Source organism: Coregonus clupeaformis, chromosome 29, assembly GCF_020615455.1.
Source record: "Coregonus clupeaformis isolate EN_2021a chromosome 29, ASM2061545v1, whole genome shotgun sequence".
Classification (NCBI taxonomy): Eukaryota; Metazoa; Chordata; class Actinopteri; order Salmoniformes; family Salmonidae; genus Coregonus; species Coregonus clupeaformis.
In genome coordinates this window covers 27407599-27428861 of record NC_059220.1, presented here as the reverse complement: position 1 = coordinate 27428861, position 21263 = coordinate 27407599, and the positions used below count along the sequence as shown (strand labels likewise).

The following is a 21263-nucleotide window of genomic DNA, read 5'->3' as shown; positions in this document are numbered from 1 at the left end:
GGGGGTAAAACACTGAGCCATCACCCAGAGCCAAGTCAGCAGAAAGAGAGGAATGAAACAGGAGGTGCCAGATAGTATTCCAGTCTGGGGCAAAGCAAAGTCATTTAACCTGGACCTCCTGAGCAGCAGAAAGCAGTCCTATCATGGTGATGTGCCTATCAGCCAGGACATTAAAGAGAGCCTTGCTGCAGGACGAAAGAGCACTAATAGCCAATGACAAGAGAGCACATGTGAGATGACAACGGCGCTGAAGAAACTGTCTCCACGCCATAAGCACTTTTAAATGGCAAAGGTCAATCTCAGAGAGCGCCCAAGGATTCCACCAGGGCGCCAAAAGATGGAAATAATGACTTCGCACAATCAAGCAGGAGAGGGAGTCAGAAGCATGGCAGCCTCCCGCCGAATGGGCGACTAAACAAACTCCTCTTCCACAGAGCAGAGATAGAGCCAGAGAAGAGTCCTGTCCATCCCCCAGGATTCACCAGGCTGGGGACCAGATTACTGCACTGATTCACCGCCCCTAAGTTCATGAGACTGTAATTAACTGTTCTTCCCGTTCCTCACACGGTAGAGGGAGGATGTCCTGGGATAAAACGTTCCCCTTTTCTCAAAACACCAGAAAGTTAACAGTCAGCCAAGCGGGGACAGCATCAGCAGGGTGAAGTGTGAATTTGAGAGCAGTTACCATGGTGTCTCCCTCGAGTTAAAGGAAAACCGACTGTTCTCAATTTGGAAAATTAGAGGGAGTCGATTTGATAAAGCACTTTAGATTCTACATGTTCAAGCAGTATGGTAACTAATGAATGTATCCCAATGCTTTGTCTGTAGATTCAAATCATCTGCTATATGCACAAATCGTAATAATGGCAGTGTCACTTTTATTTGACAAAATAATAATATATTACACTATTATTGAAATATGTAGTGTGTATTCTATTTATAATGTATAATTATTTATAATGAATCATGTTGTTAATATGCACAGGCTATGCTAAATGAATTGTAATACATTTATACAAATAGTTCCAAATGTGACAGAATTCTAATTTCTGCATTTGATATAATGTTTGTATGTGAGAGAGAGAGAGAGAGAGAGTAGAGAGAGAGAGAGAGAGAGAGAGAGAGAGAGACATAGAAAGAAAAAGATGCACCTGTGTGAAAGGGGACATTAAACAGCAAACTGAATTGGAACAAATTAGCAGTGATTAGTTGATAAATAGCAGTTATTAGTTGATCAAGATCAAGAGTCAATATGCATTATTATTTTATTTTTTTTACAAAATGTCACAAATGTCCTACATAGAAATACAAATACATTAAATATGTTGTATCACTGGTAAGAATACAAAGACAATGTGCAAGGTGTTCTCAGCTGGTGGACGTTCTTCAGCATCACATGCCAAGCCTGTGTGCTTTATCTATGCAAACCAATGCAAATACTGTCACACATACATTTTCTGTAGCAACACACACATCCTGTAGTTTAAAAGGTCGCTCACAACACAGTGGAAGGGATGGTTGAGGCAAACACTAAAACAGTATCCAGGCGTAAACACACACACTTTCAAAATGAAGTTAAATTCATACCATATAAGTACAGTGGCTCTGCAAGTAAGTCCTAATATACAGGATGTATTTACATTATTTGTTCATCTGCTACATTTCAAGTTGATCATCTAAAATGAAAACTTATTTGCAAGTTCACATTACAAACCGTTCACAACACTTTTCAGAAAAAGCAAAATATAATAAATATTAAAAGGAACATGATTCCTTGAGCACAATAAAAACAAACAGCCATCCCCTCATCTACACATTTGTCATGATGATGCTAGAGGCAGGTCTCTCATGTCATCTCTTAGTAGCATGTTTTAAACATTCCGATCAGGCCAAGTCTGCCTTCATTTGGCCATGCAAATTGTTTACTGACAAGGTGCTTTACTTCAGTCAGTGCCCCATATGGTTGTAGAGGTATGTAACATCACGCTTCTCTCCAAGTCATGAGCTACCATAACTTGAGTCTATAGCACAAGCTGAAAATTCACCAGTATCCAAACACTACGATGGGAAGCTGCTCGATTACAGTAAAAGTTCACAATGCAGTTTACAGTTCCCTTGGAGTTCAAGTGTGTATATAATGCACCAATGCTAGATTGGTGTTGTGTCGGGAGGAATCCCATTGGATGTTGTCTATCACAGGTATACCCAGACGTTGTTGAGATGAGTGAGGAGTACTGTTTGTTTGCATGCTGCCGTTTCACTGCGCCAACTCACTGCTAAAGTGCTTCTTACAGTAGGTTTCTACGCCCGTGCTGAGCCACTGTCTACCAAGCCTACAGGCCTGCTGCCATGAGCTCTGTAGCAGCACCAGGCTCTCTGGGTCTGGATCTGCTCCCCCACTGAGCTGGGTGCTGGGTGGGTTGGGCCTGGGCAGATCACACTCAGGGTGGGTACAGTAGTAATCAGGAATCAGGGTCCACCATGGGATCAGCAGCGGGACATGCGCTTGCGGTACTGCTCCACCAGGGGCACCAGGCACTGCGGGGAGCCGCTCTGCAGGAGGAAGGGGTGTTCTAGCAGGTCTGTTGCGCTGGTCCGCTCCACTGGGTCCCGGGTCAACATACGGTTCAGGAAGTCTTTCAACACCGGGGATACCTACACAAAGTGTAAAGTCCAAGCTAATTCATCAGACATGTTGAAATAGAGAAAAGGTGTGAATGTGTTTCTCTGTGTTTCTGTGCGTGTGTAAGAGAGTATCTCTCTATGTACGGTATGTGTTCTGTTTGTTCTCTGACCTGGGTTGCGTTCCGTACGGTGGGAGCTGGCTCATCCCTCAGTCTTCTCATGGCTGCAACGGGGGTCTCACTGAAGTAGGGGGGCTCTCCATCCACCATCTCAACTACCATGATGCCCAGAGACCACACATCCACCTGGCAGACACAATAATAATATAATAATATGCCATTTAGCAGACGCTCTTATCCAAAGCGACTTACAGTCATGCGTGCATACATTTTTGTGTATGGGTGGTCCTGGGGATCGAACCCACTACCTTGGCGTTACAAGCGCCGTGCTCTACCAGTTGAGCTACAGAGGACCACAACAAACCAGTATACTGTATATCAACATCACTATCAGACAGTGTTGACATGCACATGAATACTGGACATCATGAGTATTTGTTTGGATACAATTAGTATGCCATAATATACCAGTGCAGTTAGTAAGGATACAGAGTAGTTTTGAAAATCTCACCTCAGTGCTGTATGGAGATTTAGAGATTACCTCCGGAGCCATCCAGTATGGTGTTCCTACTAAAGACTTCCTCTTGGGAATGTCCTTACTGATCTGGGCACAGAACCCAAAGTCTGACAGCTTGATCTGTACAGGACAGAAACGTTACAATTCAATTATCAACAGTTATGAATACATAAACAGGTGTGTTCTCTCTCAACTGAATTAAAAATACTTATGCGAGAGAGACTTACCCTCCCATCCAGTGTTAGCAGTATGGAGTCACTCTTGATGTCCCTGTGGATGACTCCCTGGGAGTGAAGGTAGGCTAGGGCTTGCAGCACAGCCTCACACACTGTGGCTATCTGCTCCTCGCTCAGCCTACATGGGGGAGTGACACAGATACACACAACACTCAAAACTGCACTGCAAAATGGCTGTTGTTGCATCACCCAGGTGATGCTATACATTAATGGTGGTATAGGTGAGGTTCAGATGGCTTCATGCATTCACAGTATCACGTGTATGCATTTTGAAAATATAGCCTAGTAGATTTTGAACACTGAAGAACTGAAACACACCTGCAATTCAAATAACAAAGCAGGCTCCCCACCATTGTTTTGGTAAATAGCTGTGGGATGGGGCTGGAGCTCTCAAATTAACAGACAGAGCTATGCATGCAAGGACTGACCATCCATGATATATACAATTATGGTTTTAACTATGTTTTGAGGCTATACAATGTTTGTTTAGAAATATATATTTTTTACAAACAATGGAGTAAAACATACTTATATTTTGGGTTCTGATGGGGTACGACAGTTGAACCAGGCTCATTATGCCTTTCTAAGTAATATTCTTAAAGAATCAATGCGTATATATAATCCATTTAAAAGTCAGAAAATTGAAGTAGCAATCGCAGATTGTCCCTTTAAGGCTGATAGTAAAAAAATAAAAAGATATTCATTGTTTTCAAAACTTATTTTAGATTGGATTGTAGTATGAAGGAGGTATATTTTAGCAAAGGGGTCTTATTCCAGACAGTTCAATCAATACAAATACTAACCTTGGGTTCTGACAACCAATGAAAATTACAAACTCCATCTGGACCATTTCAACATGTCAGCTGGCTAGTCAGAAATGCACTCTGTCCCTGTCTCTAGATACCTGGTTTTGTAGTGTGAATGAGACAACTTTCAGTTTGGAATTTAAAATACATTGACAGGTAGAGTTAATATGCACTGACAATTTGTTTATGCATACAGTTTCTGATATATTTAACAGCATGGGAGCATAGATTGAATCGTGTTTTTGGACCAAATTAAATTCACCACGTCATTTCAACATGCACAAATCTAATTATGTTATCAGATTATAGTTTCCCATAGGAGGACACAGTGTTTTGCTCCAGCAGCAGTGAGTAGGTCAGGTCTGTGCTGTGTCTCCATACCTGGTCTCAGACACGATGTTGGTTAGTGCTCCACCCTCTATGTACTCCATGATGACCCAGAGCTCCTCCTCCACCAGGGCACTCTTAAACATCTCCACCACGTTCCTGTGCTGGTAGTCCCTCATGATCACCACCTGGACAAACACATACAGTTGATAACAGTCATGTAATGTACCTGATGATTTTGAGAGGGCACTGATGGGCAAAATAGGGTCTTTGGGTATTATTGTCAGGGACAATAAGTAACTGATGGGCAAAATAAGGACTAGCTGGATCTAAGGGGGCATGTGCCCCCGCAGTTTCAATTGATAACACATGGGCTCTGTTACAGATATAGTATCTTAATTTTACCAGTTTCTCACAGCAGGAAAATTATCCTGCAGCAATTATTATGTGGATTATAATTAATGGACATTTTTGTAGGGGTTATACATTTTTGTAAGGATAAATCAAGTCTGACATTTTAAAGTGTAAATTAGAAACTTTAGAAACGTTTTAAAGCCTTGAATAAACTACAATGTGCATTTCCTGCTGCACAGGAAAATTCTCTGCGACAACAGAGTGATCGAATTAAGATAGGATATATGTATATGATGTATCCCAACGTGATTGATTGCTGATTTTGGGTTTTGTTGTGAGGGTTATGGGGGTCATTGAGGATGGTGTTGGCTGGAGGTTGTCATACCTCGTTGAAAAGCAGCTCTCTTCGCTGTTGTCTCCGCAGGTCCATCATCTTCACAGCCACCTGCCTGCCGCTGTGTTTCTCCCGAGCGATACACACCACCCCCGTCGAACCTTCTCCAATCTTCACGAAGTTCTCCAGGTACGACCGAGGGTCCCCCTTGTCTACCACCATCTGCAGGGCACCCTTAAACTGTTCATGGGTCACCTTGGGGGGGTCTGGTGGCGGCCTCTGGGGGTGCTGAGGGGGTCTGAAAGCAGGGGAGCATGTGCCTGGGGGGCTGGTGTCCAGGGAGCCGGTGGGGGAGGGCCGGGGCTGGGAGGGGCTGTCCTGCCTGGGGAAGGGAGCATTAGGGCAGCCTGAGTGTCTCAAAAAGGGGTCAGGGCCATTAAGTCTCAGGCCCATGTTGGGAGACAGTCCCAGGGTGTAGCTGGCTGAGGAGCGCACCGTCCTGTGGGGTCTGATGCCACTCATGAAGGGACTGCTGGGGGTACTGGGTAGGAAGCCTGACTGGTGGTGCCTCAGAGCCGACTCTGCCTGGATGATGAGAGAGAGAGAGAGTTGGCTGTCTTCCCAAGGTCCCTGGCCTGCTTTATTACTGGATGTAAATCACAGTGCTTTACTCTCACACTATGCATTCACTTCACCTGGTACGCCCCCTGCTAAAACGTTTGCCATACAGATATAGGATCTTAACTTGATCACTCTTTTGTTGCTGAGAATGTGTGCTCTTTTTATGAAGCCTACCTTTGGCCAGCTAATAGCCTAACCACCGATCAAGCAACATTATGGACTTAACGTTCAAATCCTGTTGCTGCAGGATTATTTCGCTGTGATAATATAGGTCAACTTAAGATCCTACACCTGTAGGTACCTCAATGTACCCTTGAGATCTTGCTAAACATAGCATCTCTCAACGTTTACAAGCACATTCAAGCAATAAAGTCACAAATCACATTTTAGCACTTAATTGAGCAATCGACTGTAGAATGCAGGGATGCAGTCTGCTGTAAGATGGAGAGGAGTTATGGGCTCTATAAGTGTTTTACTTAAACATTTCTAGAAATGTTTTCTAGAAATGTTTTACCTAAAAAACTGTCTATGAAGTAGCTCACTGTCCAAATTATGAACAGGGTTTTCAAAGAGTAAAGGTGTTAATTACTGTATATACCACAACACAGGAGGCTGCTGAGGGGAGAACAGCTCATAATAATGGCCGGAACGGAGCAAATGGAATGGCATCAAACATATGGAAACCATGTGTTTGATGTATTTGATACAGTTCCACAGTTCCGCTCCAGCCATTACCACGAGCCCGTTCTCCCCAATTAAGGTGCCACCAACCTCCTGTGTACCACAGTTAACAACTGGCCAATGTGAAATTGGTTGACGTATGTCTGTGAATAATGTATCATAGTTGATTACATCAGCTGACCTATGACAATGTCAATATAGATGAGAGATAATGATGTAGTGACATGCTTACCTTCAGGTCGTAGGAGGAGTATGGTCTGCCAGGGCAGTTGTGGGAGTGGATGTAGAGGTTGGTGCAGTACTCCGGAGGGGGGTGACGCCCATGGTCAGGATGGGGCTGCTGGACAGCCATGGCTGGGTTGTAGAAGCATGAGATGGGCCTCTGGTTGTGTGGCATAACCCTCGGCACCTGGAAGTCTCTCCTCACCATCAGTCTCTCTGTGGGACTGCCCACCTCACAGCTGATATAAGCCCCCTTAATAGGCACCTGCATGGGCTGGGACGGAGCCGGCGGTCCCTCCAGAGAGCTGACACTCACCTCGTAGGTGGACTTGGCCCTGGGAAGATCCCCGTTGGGCTGCAGGGTGATGCTCTTCTTCATGCCCATGTGGGGCATCGCACTCTCACTGTGGATGTTATGAGCCCTGTCCCTCCACTGCTGCTGCTCCAGGTCATCCTCTCCCAGGTCTTCATACTGGTAGGTGTCCCCCTCCTTCACCTCCCCCAGCCTGCCAAGGGACTGGGCCCTCTTCCTGGCTGAAGGGCTGCTCTTCCTTAGGGAGTTGGAGCTGGTCACGGACAGCCTGCTCATGTCAGAGATCATGGCTGAGATGTAGTCTCCATGGCCGATCATACTCCCACGCACGATGGTCTGAAAGGAGAGCAGTTATGATCAACCAACCACATTGACTGGAATGATCATAACATACTGAGAGGCCTGTGCATTTGGGCGTGGAATAAAGAGGGTGACACAACCGTCACTTGAAGATAAGTTATTTTTAGAACTCTGAGTCTGAAAGGGAAGTTTTGGCATTCTTCAAAAATCCAGACTTGACTCGTTTTCCCAGTTGGTTTTGCTGTCAATATGTTGGAAGGACATACAGTGGGGGAAAAAAGGATTTAGTCAGCCACCAATTGTGCAAGTTCTCCCACTTAAAAAGATGAGAGAGGCCTGTAATTTTCATCATAGGTACACGTCAACTATGACAGACAAATTGAGAAAATGTTTTCCAGAAACTCACATTGTAGGATTTTTAATGAATTTATTTGCAAATTATGGTGGAAAATAAGTATTTGGTCACCTGCAAACAAGCAAGATTTCTGGCTCTCACAGACCTGTAACTTCTTCTTTAAGAGGCTCCTCTGTCCTCCACTCGTTACCTGTATTAATGGCACCTGTTTGAACTTGTTATCAGTATAAAAGACACCTGTCCACAACCTCAAACAGTCACACTCCAAACTCCACTATGGCCAAGACCAAAGAGCTGTCAAAGGACACCAGAAACAAAATTGTAAACCTGCACCAGGCTGGGAAGACTGAATCTGCAATAGGTAAGCAGCTTGGTTTGAAGAAATCAACTGTGGGAGCAATTATTAGGAAATGGAAGATATACAAGACCACTGATAATCTCCCTCGATCTGGGGCTCCACGCAAGATCTCACCCCGTGGGGTCAAAATGATCACAAGAACGGTGAGCAAAAATCCCAGAACCACACGGGGGACCTAGTGAATGACCTGCAAGAGCTGGGACCAAAGTAACAAAGCCTACCATCAGTAACACACTACGCCGCCAGGGACTCAAATCCTGCAGTGCCAGACGTGTCCCCCTGCTTAAGCCAGTACATGTCCAGGCCCGTCTGAAGTTTGCTAGAGTGCATTTGGATGATCCAGAAGAGGATTGGGAGAATGTCATATGGTCAGATGAAACCAAAATATAACTTTTTGGTAAAAACTCAACTCGTCGTGTTTGGAGGACAAAGAATGCTGAGTTGCATCCAAAGAACATCATACCTACTGTGAAGCATGGGGGTGGAAACATCATGCTTTGGGGCTGTTTTTCTGCAAAGGGACCAGGACGACTGATCCGTGTAAAGGAAAGAATGAATGGGGCCATGTATCGTGAGATTTTGAGTGAAAACCTCCTTCCATCAGCAAGGGCATTGAAGATGAAACGTGGCTGGGTCTTTCAGCATGACAATGATCCCAAACACACCGCAACGAAGGAGTGGCTTCGTAAGAAGCATTTCAAGGTCCTGGAGTGGCCTAGCCAGTCTCCAGATCTCAACCCCATAGAAAATCTTTGGAGGGAGTTGAAAGTCCGTGTTGCCCAGCGACAGCCCCAAAACATCACTGCTCTAGAGGAGATCTGCATGGAGGAATGGGCCAAAATACCAGCAACAGTGTGTGAAAACCTTGTGAAGACTTACAGAAAACATTTGACCTGTGTCATTGCCAACAAAGGGTATATAACAAAGTATTGAGAAACTTTTGTTATTGACCAAATACTTATTTTCCACCATAATTTGCAAATAAATTCATAAAAAATCCTACAATGTGATTTTCTGGATTTTTTTTCTTCTCATTTTGTCTGTCATAGTTGACGTGTACCTATGATGAAAATTACAGGCCTCTCTCATCTTTTTAAGTGGGAGAACTTGCACAATTGGTGGCTGACTAAATACTTTTTTTCCCCACTGTATCTACATATTGCATATTTATTTTGTAGCATAGATGGTAATTTTGTATTTTGGCCTGTATGCAGGCACTTATTTTTCGTAATGTGGGTTGTATAAAAACTGTAAAAACGAACAGACTCTTTCTGATAAGTAAAATCTCAAGCAGCACCCATCACAGTAGCGTAGAGAAAGAGCATTAACTTGCCCTGACAGAACAAGATGACACAGACTTAAAAATGCGTTGGCAGGAGGCCCTTCCAGTTTAACATATCAGAGAATAGGCCCATTGGCTGATTACTCAATCTCTGGGTAAAGTAAAGTCATGTTCACTGTCACGAGAGTCTTCCATGCTTCTGTCTTTGGTATGGTGCTCTAGTCTGCTCTCACAGCTGCACAGGTGGCTTAAGGGCTATTTATACCCTACGGAGACGGACCCTACGGAGCGTAGCCCAGTGTTGCAATGTCGTATTTTAGTCACAAAAGGGGCAGCTCCTTGTAGTGCGCTCCGACATTCTACGTACTCTCCTGCCACACCACATGAAAATTGTAAAGCACTATATCATTCCTTGCGTAGCCATGGGGGCAGTGTTGAAGCTCGCTTGGTTCCTTGATCTGATCTATAGGCTATGTATCAAAGTAACCTATTTTGCATTGACCAAAACATGATGACGTTATATTTTTAGCTGATATGGGAGTGAATACATTGAAGTAGCATATCAAATTGGGATAATGTTGTAGGTTACACTGGCAAGAATAAGAATATTTGGCAGGGCATATTATTTCATTAGAAATCAGATTATTTCACATGGCGATTTGGGAAGCTAATCAACTTCAAAATCACTTAAACTTAAAGATTGCTGTCTCGGTTTAGCTTGGCATTAAGTAAGCAGCCTATTTTGCAATGCATTGATAACCAAATATCATCTCAGTGACTGTTCAAACAATAAACCAAACAACATTGTAGCCTTATTAGAATCCCCAAAAAATGTATTTAGTTTAGAAGTGAAAATGTTATTCTAGGCTATTTGGAAATGTAAAAGCAGCACAAGTATGACATTTTATTTTTTAGATGATATGGGAGTGAATATGTTGAAGCAGCATATCAAATTGGAATAATGTTGTAGGTTACACTGGCAAGTATAAGAATATTTGCCAGGGCATATTATTTAATTATAAATCAGGTTATTTCACATGGAGATGTGGGAAACTAATGGCTAGTTGCTTGCAGTGTTTAACCAACTTGCTAGCAAGGGAAGACAAGACAAGACAGACACTTCTTTTGCTTTCACAAGAAATGAGAAGACAACAAGAAAACCTCTGTCGCCCCTTGGTGAATGTTGCTATTTGGGATGGGTGAGGTATCATGTTACCAAAAGGTGCACATTGCTCTAAAATATCTGACTCCACCCAGCGCACTCATGCGCGTAGATCTATGTACGTGAAGACTAATTCACATCCCACTGCATACCCTTTACAAAGGACAGAATGCATCATTATTGTTCAAATGTATCAAATGTAATCATGTTTCATGTAACCTCTCCAACCTTTGCCTCTGCCATACAGGCTATTTACAGAACACAAGTCTCCTCTGTACTACCAATCCAATCCTGATGATCCCATTAAAACCATGACTCTGCTTCAGAAGCTGACAAGGAGATTCTGAAACGCAAAGCTCAAACTTATCCACTGGTGGTAATGAAAATGTGTTATGTTTTTCCAAGGGGCATATCGGCATGAGCATTCAGCCTAGTGCAGAAATCCTTAGATTTGCAGGCTTTATCGCTCACTGGCATTTCCACTGCTGTACCTGGACTCTCTATCCCTCAGCCTGACATCTGTGGGAAGGCACCATGGATCGTTATCAATTGCCTGCATTGAGTAATAAATCTTGGAGCCCTCCAAGGATTCACATTGTACAGTCAGTGTACACAACAGGGTCATTAGCTGAGCCTCGTGATAGATAAGAAAGCAATATGACAGGCAGAACACTGCTGTGCTGCAGCTCTAAAGGACTCTGTACTGTGGTAAGAAATCCTCTGCTAAAAAACACTTTTGATGGAGGGCTTTGAGGCTCACTAAAACTGGAATATTCTCAGAAATAAAATCCTATCAATTCTCAACTCTTTTAATCTGTTGGAAAATACATCCAGAGAAAAAGACCCCCAGTGCACACATCCAGTTGGGCTGAGAATAAGGCCCAGTACCTTCTTTGGATTGAGCTCCACTGGGGTGATCCGGGAGGGGTCCACCATAGGCTTGGGCCTGCGGAGGTTCTCTATCAAACTGTGCCATTGGGTCGGCAGGCCCACGAAGCAGCCCCGCTTCACGTCAAAAGAGGTGTGCACCCGGTGCTCAAAGTTCTTTGGTGCTGAGATCTCTGGCCTCTTCTTTTTCTTCTTACGAAACATCGTCAGGTCCAGAAGAGTGACAGCTTGCCAAATTCAAGATGGCCCTGGATAGACAAGAGATATATATACCATTTTTCAAAATCAGCAGTACACTTAACATCTACTGTACTGTTAATAACATTGATAAAGTCACTTACAGCTCCTTTAATCTATGAACAGTTTATTATCCATCAATGTGTACGCCGAAGTGACTAAGTCATCATCAGATACAGTACTTTTCCATCAGATATCAAAATACAACTGAATAAACTCAAATCTATCTGTCTAAAAACACATTCTCTATGTGATATGTCCTTCTTCCAGACTGGCTTTCTGTCTGTCACTGGCCTTTGTGCCTTAGAACTTGTCTTTTGGGGACAGAGTGCATTGGGTTTGTAAGCCTGTGTGTAATGAAGGATATCTGGTCAATTAAGGCTTATTCATTCTCTGTGCCCTTTTACTGACGAGCCTCGGCAGAGCCCACAGGCTTTCAGAGCATTAGAGGGAGGAAAACACACTAAGAGTCTACCCACTATGCTACAGTCTACCCACTATAACCCCATCCCCATTCCTATGCTAATGAAGGAGCATGAATTTCTCTGGCTTCTAGGGAAAGTGACCACTCAAGCTTTAGATATAAAGCCCTCTGCACTGACAGTGGAGTGGTATAGTGTAAGCTAAGGACACTGCTTTTATGTCGCTCATATGTATCTACCACAAATACAGTAATCAATTACATTACATCTAATATCCTTAGCTGTACTAGGATATAATTCACCCACATTTAAGTGTGCGTATTTTCTTGAAAATATAATAGTGCATATGAGCTTCTCTTTGATAAAGTGCTGTTGGAGAACATGTTTTGTTGAGAGCTGATGGATGTTTGTAAGGACATCAAATTGGAACATGGCCGGTGGCCCACTGTAACAAGCTGGCATGACACGCTAATGACGTTATCACAATGTGCCTTCAGTTGAATATGCCACATCTCCCATGATGCATTGTGTACAGTGGGAGTTGAAGAAATCACTACTACGGCATTCTCTAACTCAGCAGGCAATCACACTGCCAGCCACCCCTCCAAGGATAATTCAATCAGAAGGCTAATATGCTAAGTGTTGCATAAGTGTATAATTCTGTGCTCTCCCTATGTACATAATGTGGAGCTGGGAAGGAATTTAATTCTGACAGGGACACTATAGCGTGAGGGAGGCTGTCGGGAGGGGGGGGTGGGTGGGAGAGAGGATGGAGCGGGGACCACAGAGCATGGTAGGCCTGACTGTGGTTTCGGACGGGGACCTTGTTTTTCACTCTAAAACATAAAAAGGCTTTTAAGGACTGTTTGTCTTTTGAGTTTGATTAACGAAAGGTTCGAAATAGCCAGAAAGTACACTACTGTTTTTTCACTCCATACGCCTGGTTCTCTGGTTCTGTGTCTGTTCATCACTGTGCATGTGCAGATGTTGGCACTACTGAGCCAAATATTTACACATGGCTCTTGTGTTTCCTGTACAGTCAGATCAATCAATATTTATTCATGAGTGAACTGCCAGCTACTACAGTCATCCGGTGCCAGTGATAATGGGATGATACCATCCCAAACAGAATGGCTCCTCTCAGTACTCTGTGCTGTGTGCTGCTACACTATCAGGCATCATCTCTTTGCAGAACTGCAGATAACAAACACAACATTATACATCACTATATCTCTTCTATGCGGTTCCATTCAGAATAAATGGGAGTTACAAAGTAAAGAACCAAGTAATTGGACCCAAATAAAAACACAGTATCTTGATTCATGCTCAACAAAATGAATTTTTAAAATAGATGATTTACAAGTTGTGATCTCATTTATCTGCCCTTATATCGACCTCTCGGAATCCACTAAGCTTATGACTGTTCAGATAACAATATCTTTAATTTCAGCCCATAGGAAAATACTGTATACATGCATGCAGAGCGGAACTTGCACTTGCTATAATAATGGTTTCTGGTCACATACGTCTGAACTACAGGGACTTGACCCCATGCCTCAGCAGCTTGCCTTGAATCTATCAAAGTGCTGAAGCAAAACTTGGGCACATGCTGTCAAGGATATCAAAAGCCAAAGAGGATGAGGTCATTCTAAATTGCGCTGCAATTGTTGATTTCTTTCTAACTCCATGAACACACATGCAAACATAGCATAGGTCCAAATATCTGCCATGAACACAGAACCAAGCAGGTGTCCCTTTGACAATTTATTTTAAAATATTGATGGTTCATAACCATAAATTGTTTAAAATCACTTTTCAGGGCCTCCCGAGTGGCGCAGCGGTCTAAGGCACTGCATCGCAGTGCTAGAGGTGTCACTACAGACCTGGGTTCGATCCCGGGCTGTATCACAACCGGCCGTGATCGGGCGGCACACAATTGGCCAACGTTGTCCGGGTTAGGGGAGGGTTTGTCCGGGGGGGGGGCTTTACTTAGCTCATTGCGCTCTAGCGACTCCTTGTGGCAGGCCGGGCGCCTGCTGGCTAACCTCGGTCGTCAGTTGAACGGTGTTTCCTCTGACACATTGGTGCGGGTGGGTTTTAAGACATATGGGGGATTGGAAGTGATGCAGACAATTACATTGATGGAAGTTACAATCTATCTGCAATATTAAAGCTGATCTACCCCCAAAAAAGAAAAGAAAAAAGAAGCACGGTTTGGCGGTCACGTTTCGGAGGACACATGACTCGACCTTCGCCACCCGAACCCGTTGGGGAGTTGCAGCAATGAGACAAGATCAAAAAGGGGGTAAAAGAAAAAATATATATAATCACTTTTCAAAGGGACACATGCTAAAATCTTTACCAGTCATATTGGCCTACTTAATGTTAGAAAGCGTACTTACTCTAGTAGTACAGTCTGATCAATAGTCACTCCTCTAATTTGTATGAATTGCAACCCTAGTTTTTCAAACAGACAGCCTATTATTCCAGTATGTGTCAGTGCCCCTGTAAACAACATACCTCAGAGTCCAAACATGCCTTCACACACTATGCTCATCTCCAGATCTAAAAACAGCAATACCACCATGTGAGCAGCTTTAACAGGCAGACAAGCCTCTCAGTTACCCCATCAATCCAGACCCATGGAGGACAGAACTGGTGATGGAGGGCGTATGCATCCCCTACTGTATTCTTAGAAGGGGATAGAGAGATACAGAAAGATAAGAGAGGTGGATGTGAGTCCTCTAAGCTCAAGTTAATGTTTTCCCTATTTTGCCCTGGTTCACGTTCTATATTTTTTGGCAGGCTTGCACTGATGTAGGAAGGATGAAGGTTACTATGCTCGTAGGATCATTAGCGTGTTCAGCCATCCTGTGATCCAATTTTAGGACACAGTTTCTGTGTGCTGACGCATGTTTGTTGTTCACAAAATTTGTGTCAAATTGTGAGGTGTGGGTGGGAGATGAGACAGAAGGCTATCCTCTTTTTGTGTTTGTCAATGCACAAATAATCCAGGGCTGAATTACACAGCTAGATATGTGCCGTGGCATAGATACCATCAAGGTCTTAACTGCTGTTTTGGACTCTGCAGTGCGGTGGTGTGGGCTCAGAGATTTCTCTTCTGTCAGCTTCGTTATGATGCCCGTTTTGCCCTTTGTGTGTAATGAGACTGCGTTGCCTCTCAAGGGGGTGGGGGTGGAGGTGGAGGGGTATGTGTTTTCAGTACACAGACACACACACGCACACACACACACACACACACACACACTCTGACACACACACACACACACACTCTGAGTGCAGGAGAAAGGTACACAAGAACTGGACGTGACTGGATGGCACAATTGCAGTGTTTATGATTGTGGTTGATGTTGACCTTTCATTCAGTAGCCGTGCTTATCTAAAGAGTCACTTCTAGTGGCAATAACAGAGATGAGTCAACATGCAATAGGGTGATGATTATTGTGTTAATTTAAATGTTTAAAAGATGTAATGAAACTTGATTCTTATGACACATAAAGACATACTCCCACCATGTATATTTCATTAGTAAGTGGTCTGGTATATCATGCAAGTCGTGTGCAAGCAAATGAAAGGGGAGACACGCTATAGAACCTGCACTAAGTTACTCGTTGCCAGAGTGTGACTGTGTGACTATAGCTTGCTCCCACCAGCCATGCTACAGCACGCTAGACAGTAGAGTCACTGGGAGCAGACCTTCCTCATAGAGGGAAATGGGTTTTCTTTGCTGATAACCTCAATCATCTTGTTACCATTACTCAGTATAACATGAGCTATTACAGGAGAGGGTACAGTACATCATATAAAAGGAGATCAATTATACACATCCACATGTGGTTTAGGATCTAGACGATAACATAGCAATGAAAAGAAAGAAAGTACATTTGTGCTTAATGCTTGCTCCTCCCAAGTGTGGTCTTTATTTGAGCTAGTGGTACAACAACAGCATTTGGAAACCAATTGTTGTATCGCTAGCTCAAATAAATCAAATCAAATCAAATCAAATCAAATTTTATTGGTCACATGCGCCGAATACAACAGGTGCAGACATTACAGTGAAATGCTTACTTACAGCCCTTAACCAACAGTGCATTTATTTTAAACAAAAAAGTAAGAATAAAACAACAACAAAAAAGTGTTGAGAAAAAAAGAGCAGAAGTTAAATAAAGATCCCACTTGGGAGCAGCAAGCTATGTACAGTATACCCTGGGGCTAGATCGGCCTATCTCACGAACCAGATTCATTAGACACTGTAGTTTATTAAATAAATCTCTAAAACAGACAAATATTCTGGAAAAGTGAGTATGCAAAACTCACTGAACTACGTCATCTGTCCTTGCAAGCTCCAAACTCCTGTTAAGTAAGCAAGACAGAACTGCATCAATCACTGAAATTATGGTTTTAAAGAAAACTGAAAGCTTTTCCATCATGGGGTTATTTAGCGAGGGCTGTCAGTATTGTCGCCTGCCACTGACAACATTTCACTTGTTTTGATGTCTCACTTTATCTCGCTTTGTGTTGTAATCTCGCCGCATGTTGTCATCCCTCCTCAACACCAAGAGACTCAATGTCTTTTACACGTCAACCTTGACTTGCTTCGCTGGCTGTAAACAAGCCGTAATAAGAGGGATTTGAGAAGAGGACAGGGAGCTTGACAGAGAACATACATCATTCTGCCTGAATTAGATTGCCACAGATTCTCCAGGCCCAGTAAGTGTGAGAGAAAATGGCTTAGTTCTCCACTAGGCCAGAGTCGATGGAACACTAACAGAGTAATGTACAGTAAAAGCTAGCTCTTATCTACCCCAAGCACCTTGACATAATGACACTGTAAATACAGCACATCTCAAGTCGTAAGCCCTGATGTGCTTTTCCCCCTGCATAACTCCAGTGATGCTGCTGACACATGCCTGTACCAAATGAGTGCTCTAAAAAGTCCTAGCCTCCAAACCGCCCAGCCATATAGAGTACTTCTAACTGTACCACAGGCCTATAGGCAGTAGGGAAGTGAAGTACAGTACTGACCCGCACTCTGTTTAATTAAAGATGCTACTGGCTTCCACCAGTCCTTTAAACAATCTGACTCTTAGCAGATAAAGACGCATCATCTGGTTAGTCCAATGAGACAGGCCAAATGGCCTCTCAGGGGTGTAATTTATTGATGTAGAATGCTGCCCTAGATCTTTACTGTATACCCTTCTTCCTATGAAAGCCATGATTCATCTTTCCCCGCTCCATCCTCAGCGTGTCTCTCCCAGGGACAAAATTACTATATATATATATATATATATTTTTTTTTATGTTATCAATTTGCAGCAGCTCAGTTCCTCTTCCGTCACCCAGTATGGGCGCTGTCTCATCACACAGTGTGCTGGGCATACTGTCCTAATTTTACTTGGTCGCATTTGACATGGCCAGTGGCCACAGTAAACTCTTAATGACCACTCTCCTCTCCTCTCCTCTCCTCTCCTCTCCTCTCCTCTCCTCTCCTCTCCTCTCCTCTCCTCTCCTCTCCTCTCCTCTCCTCTCCTCTCCTCTCCTCTCCTCTCCTCTCCTCTCCTCTCCTCTCCTCTCTTGGCAGACACGAATTTAAGTTGAGCAATCCTCTGGCCTCCAGCAGGCCCACATGTGCACAGTGCTGGGTTGTATGGTAAGGGTACAGTATGGGAACTCTGTCTCGGCAGCACCTGTGTGCTTCTCCATGGGGTCCGTCTGTCACCATCCCAGCTGTACCTGAGACAGGCCAGCTCGTTTGTCATCACCCTGACAGCAATGTAAGGTAGTGCTAGACCGTGAACATTTAGAAAAATGGGGGACAGAAAAAAAGGGCTCCAAAAACAGTAATGACGTGAGAAGAGGACCCACAAGTGTGCATGACACATCACTCACCCTCAGCTAGCTTATGTCCACCTGGCTCTGTTCGTTCCATAAAACTCTCCTCTCACATACTCTTTCTCTCCCTCCATACCTGGCCTTCTTGAATATCAATGAGAAACCTGAGAAACAAACACATGGTGTGTCCGTTTCCGCTGGCTGTGGTATAAAGAGTGTCCAAAGCGTAGTCTTTACTAGACGCTGTAGATTCCCCCCCCCCCCACCAACTAATTAAACACACTTACAAAACATAGAACAGGGTTAACTAATGACCGATCAAGTTATCTGAGTGCTGATTATTGATTAACCTGAATTAATCCTCCAGCACCTATGAGTGGAGCCTCTGCCGCTCTTAACCATACCATGTCTGGGGAAGCTGAGCTCTATAGATCAGGATGTCCTAGAGCAGAGCTTTCCTGTCTGATGGTTCTAACTGGTCATTAGTCTGCTAGTTAACAAAGGCATCCCTGTGCAGTGCAGCAGGTGCAAAGGGGCCTTTCAGCTGAGTCAAACGGGGTCAACTACTCACAACTAATTTACTGGTGTGAGAGGTAAGTGCTGCATGTCATACTAGCTGGTAGAGCACGGCGCTTGTAACGCCAAGGTAGTGGGTTCGATCCCCGGGACCACCCATATACAAAAATGTATGCACGCATGACTGTAAGTCGCTTTGGATAAAAGCGTCAGCTAAATGGCATATTATTATTTATTATATACTACTGCAGTCAGACATGTATGATTAAGGCATAATTGGCAGTGTCACTCCAGGACATGTAGTTAGAGTTTCAGCCTGCGGCAGTTATAAACCAGAGCAGAGATAGACCTTACCACTGTTCAAGGGAAAGAGAAATCCATCAAGTTATTGATCGTACCAGCAATCCCATGAAAACTATATCCCATTATATTCTCTCCTTGATGTAAATACTTAGAAAAAGACTAGTATGGTGTAGACTATTACAGTAATGTAATCTACAGTATAAAACCTTGTAAAATGGCATGAGTGATGAAGTCTGCCACTTGGTCTTTGCCATTCCCAGAACAATTATTCTCTATATCCTCACTTCCACAGAGTAAAAACATGTAGCAGTACATTACAACCATCCTGGCTCACTAAAAGAACACATTTTGTTCATGCTGTCACAGAGCAGAAGAAGAAAGCTAATGTTTATCTAACAAATCCCACCCTCGTCAGTTTGTTCCCCTCCCTCGGAATCCACGTAAGCATAACTATACATACAGCAGCTGGATTCCTCTGGCACTAATTCAACTCAGTGTTCTACTGATATAAAGCTATAGAGCTGACCTGAGCAGTCAGTTCACAGTCCCAGATAAGGACAGATGCATAGTGACAACAATAAGTACCTTTATTCTCAGTGCATGCATGCAATGAGCATGAAATGCTATAGCTTTGTCTGTATTATCTTAACATGATTCATTATCAGTCAAAACACAGAAGTGTCTGCTTGCTCACCAGCCACTCTGGGGTTAGATCCTTTCAACAGAAGCTGAGGACAGAGAGAGAGAGAGAGAGAGAGAGAGTGCGGTGGACGAGCAGGTGAAAGCAGCCTTTCAGTCAGTCTTTTCTTCTCTCCTTTATTACCACCTGGGCTTACTGCATCCTGCTCTCTCTCTCTCTCGCTCTCGCTCTCTCTCTCCATCTCTCTCCATCTCCTCCACCACCGCTGTTGCCTGCCGACACCGCACACACACAAACATACACACACACACACTACCCCGCTCATTATCAATGGAGCTAAGGCTCTTTTCCTTGTATCTGCCCCATGCCCCCATGCCCCCATCCCCACTACCCAGAGGGAATACACAGGGTGTGTGTAGGGATTAATTAGTGCTATAAAAAAACGTCAGTCTCCTTACCTTGCCGATCGCTGAAGAGGAGAGCCTCTCCTCCAGGAAGGGAAGAGGCTTGCGAGCAAGAGTGAGCACACACACACATATACACACACACACACTCGTTATACACACTCCCTCACACGCACCCCCACACACTTGCACATACACACACACACACACACACAGCGTCGAGGAGGGCTGGCTCTCAAGCAGGCGCATACTGCAGGCTGCTGCTTGTTTGAGAAAGCCTGATGCATTCCTCCCTCCAGGCAGACACACACACTGCCATCTCAAAAGCTCTTTGTCAGGGATGATTCATCCCCAGCTCCCTCTGTGGCTAACAACTGGTCCGTGCGCCGTTACACCGCTGCCTGCTCCTGGGGACACATGGTGGCCAGTGACAAAACCAGAGGAAAAGCACCATCCAGGATGAGAGAATATCATAGCCATTCAGAGAGCTCCTTCCCTCCCCCCTCTCTCTCTCGCTCTCTCTCTCGCACACACACATCCCCTCCTACTCTCTCTCTCTCTTTATTACCTCCCTCCTCCCACCCTCTCATTGAGCTGTCTTTGCAGTGGCTCTAAGTTGATACCAGTGTGCTGTGTGTGTCTGTTTAGGCTTGTTTCCAATGACTGAAAGGCCCCCCTTCCCTTCTGCCCAACGTGAGGGGGTGATATTAGAACATTGGCAGTAAGCCAAGGTGCCTGGTCAACAGATGCATTATCCATGTTAATGACAGGGTCGGGGATGACAGAGTGGTTTTTCTCTAACAAAACATATCCGGAATAAAGTTGAAAGATTATAGCAAAAATAAATAAATAGAATGATAATAATAAATGAAATACATAGCAGAAATAGCCTGCAAGACTAACAAGATTTAGGACACTGTAATACATGGTCTTTTGATTCAAAAATACTTGTGAATGAACTCTATAACAACCAAAAATAAAGTTATTTTACACCACATCAAATAAACCCAAGCAAAAGGTTTGACTCCATACATTTGCATAACAATTATACAGATTTGGCCACTCGGGGGCTTGGCAGATGTGACCCCCCTCCCTCTGCTGTCTTTGTTGTCATCACTGTTATTACTGATATTGATTGGCCTGCCTACCGGGTCTGTCCTGTTAGTACTGTCTGCAGTGCAGTGCAGTGCTTTCGTGCTATTGGGTGGGCAGCCTTATCCAGCGCACAGGTCTCATAGCACACAATAACACAAATAAATGCCTCTGTTTGCTCAGACTATCTGATGGTGTCTGGTCCATTTGCTGCTTGTTTACAGACAACCGTTTGTTTGCTTGCCACTCATATCCTTCTGTGCTACAGCTTGCATATGATGTGAGAGACCTATATG

At 43.9% G+C, this 21263-nt stretch overlaps 1 protein-coding gene across 2 annotated transcripts; it reads right to left on the bottom strand.

The window, feature by feature from the left end:
* Nucleotides 1-1251: 1251 nt before the first annotated feature.
* Nucleotides 1252-20385, bottom strand: LOC121544968 (serine/threonine-protein kinase PAK 6-like). 2 transcript variants are annotated; one of them, XM_041855243.2, is made up of 9 exons: nt 19930-20385; nt 11501-11748; nt 6853-7491; nt 5370-5903; nt 4685-4818; nt 3489-3615; nt 3256-3381; nt 2796-2930; nt 1252-2655 (listed from the first exon to the last, which is right to left on the bottom strand). In XM_041855243.2, exons 2-9 carry the CDS (start codon nt 11702-11704, stop codon nt 2488-2490), a joined length of 2067 nt encoding a protein of 688 aa, XP_041711177.1. In that variant the 5' UTR covers nt 11705-11748; nt 19930-20385; the 3' UTR covers nt 1252-2487. The 2 variants fall into 2 exon arrangements, with proteins under 2 accessions (XP_041711177.1, XP_041711178.1); XM_041855244.2 differs by lacking the exon at nt 5370-5903.
* Nucleotides 20386-21263: the final 878 nt, after the last annotated feature.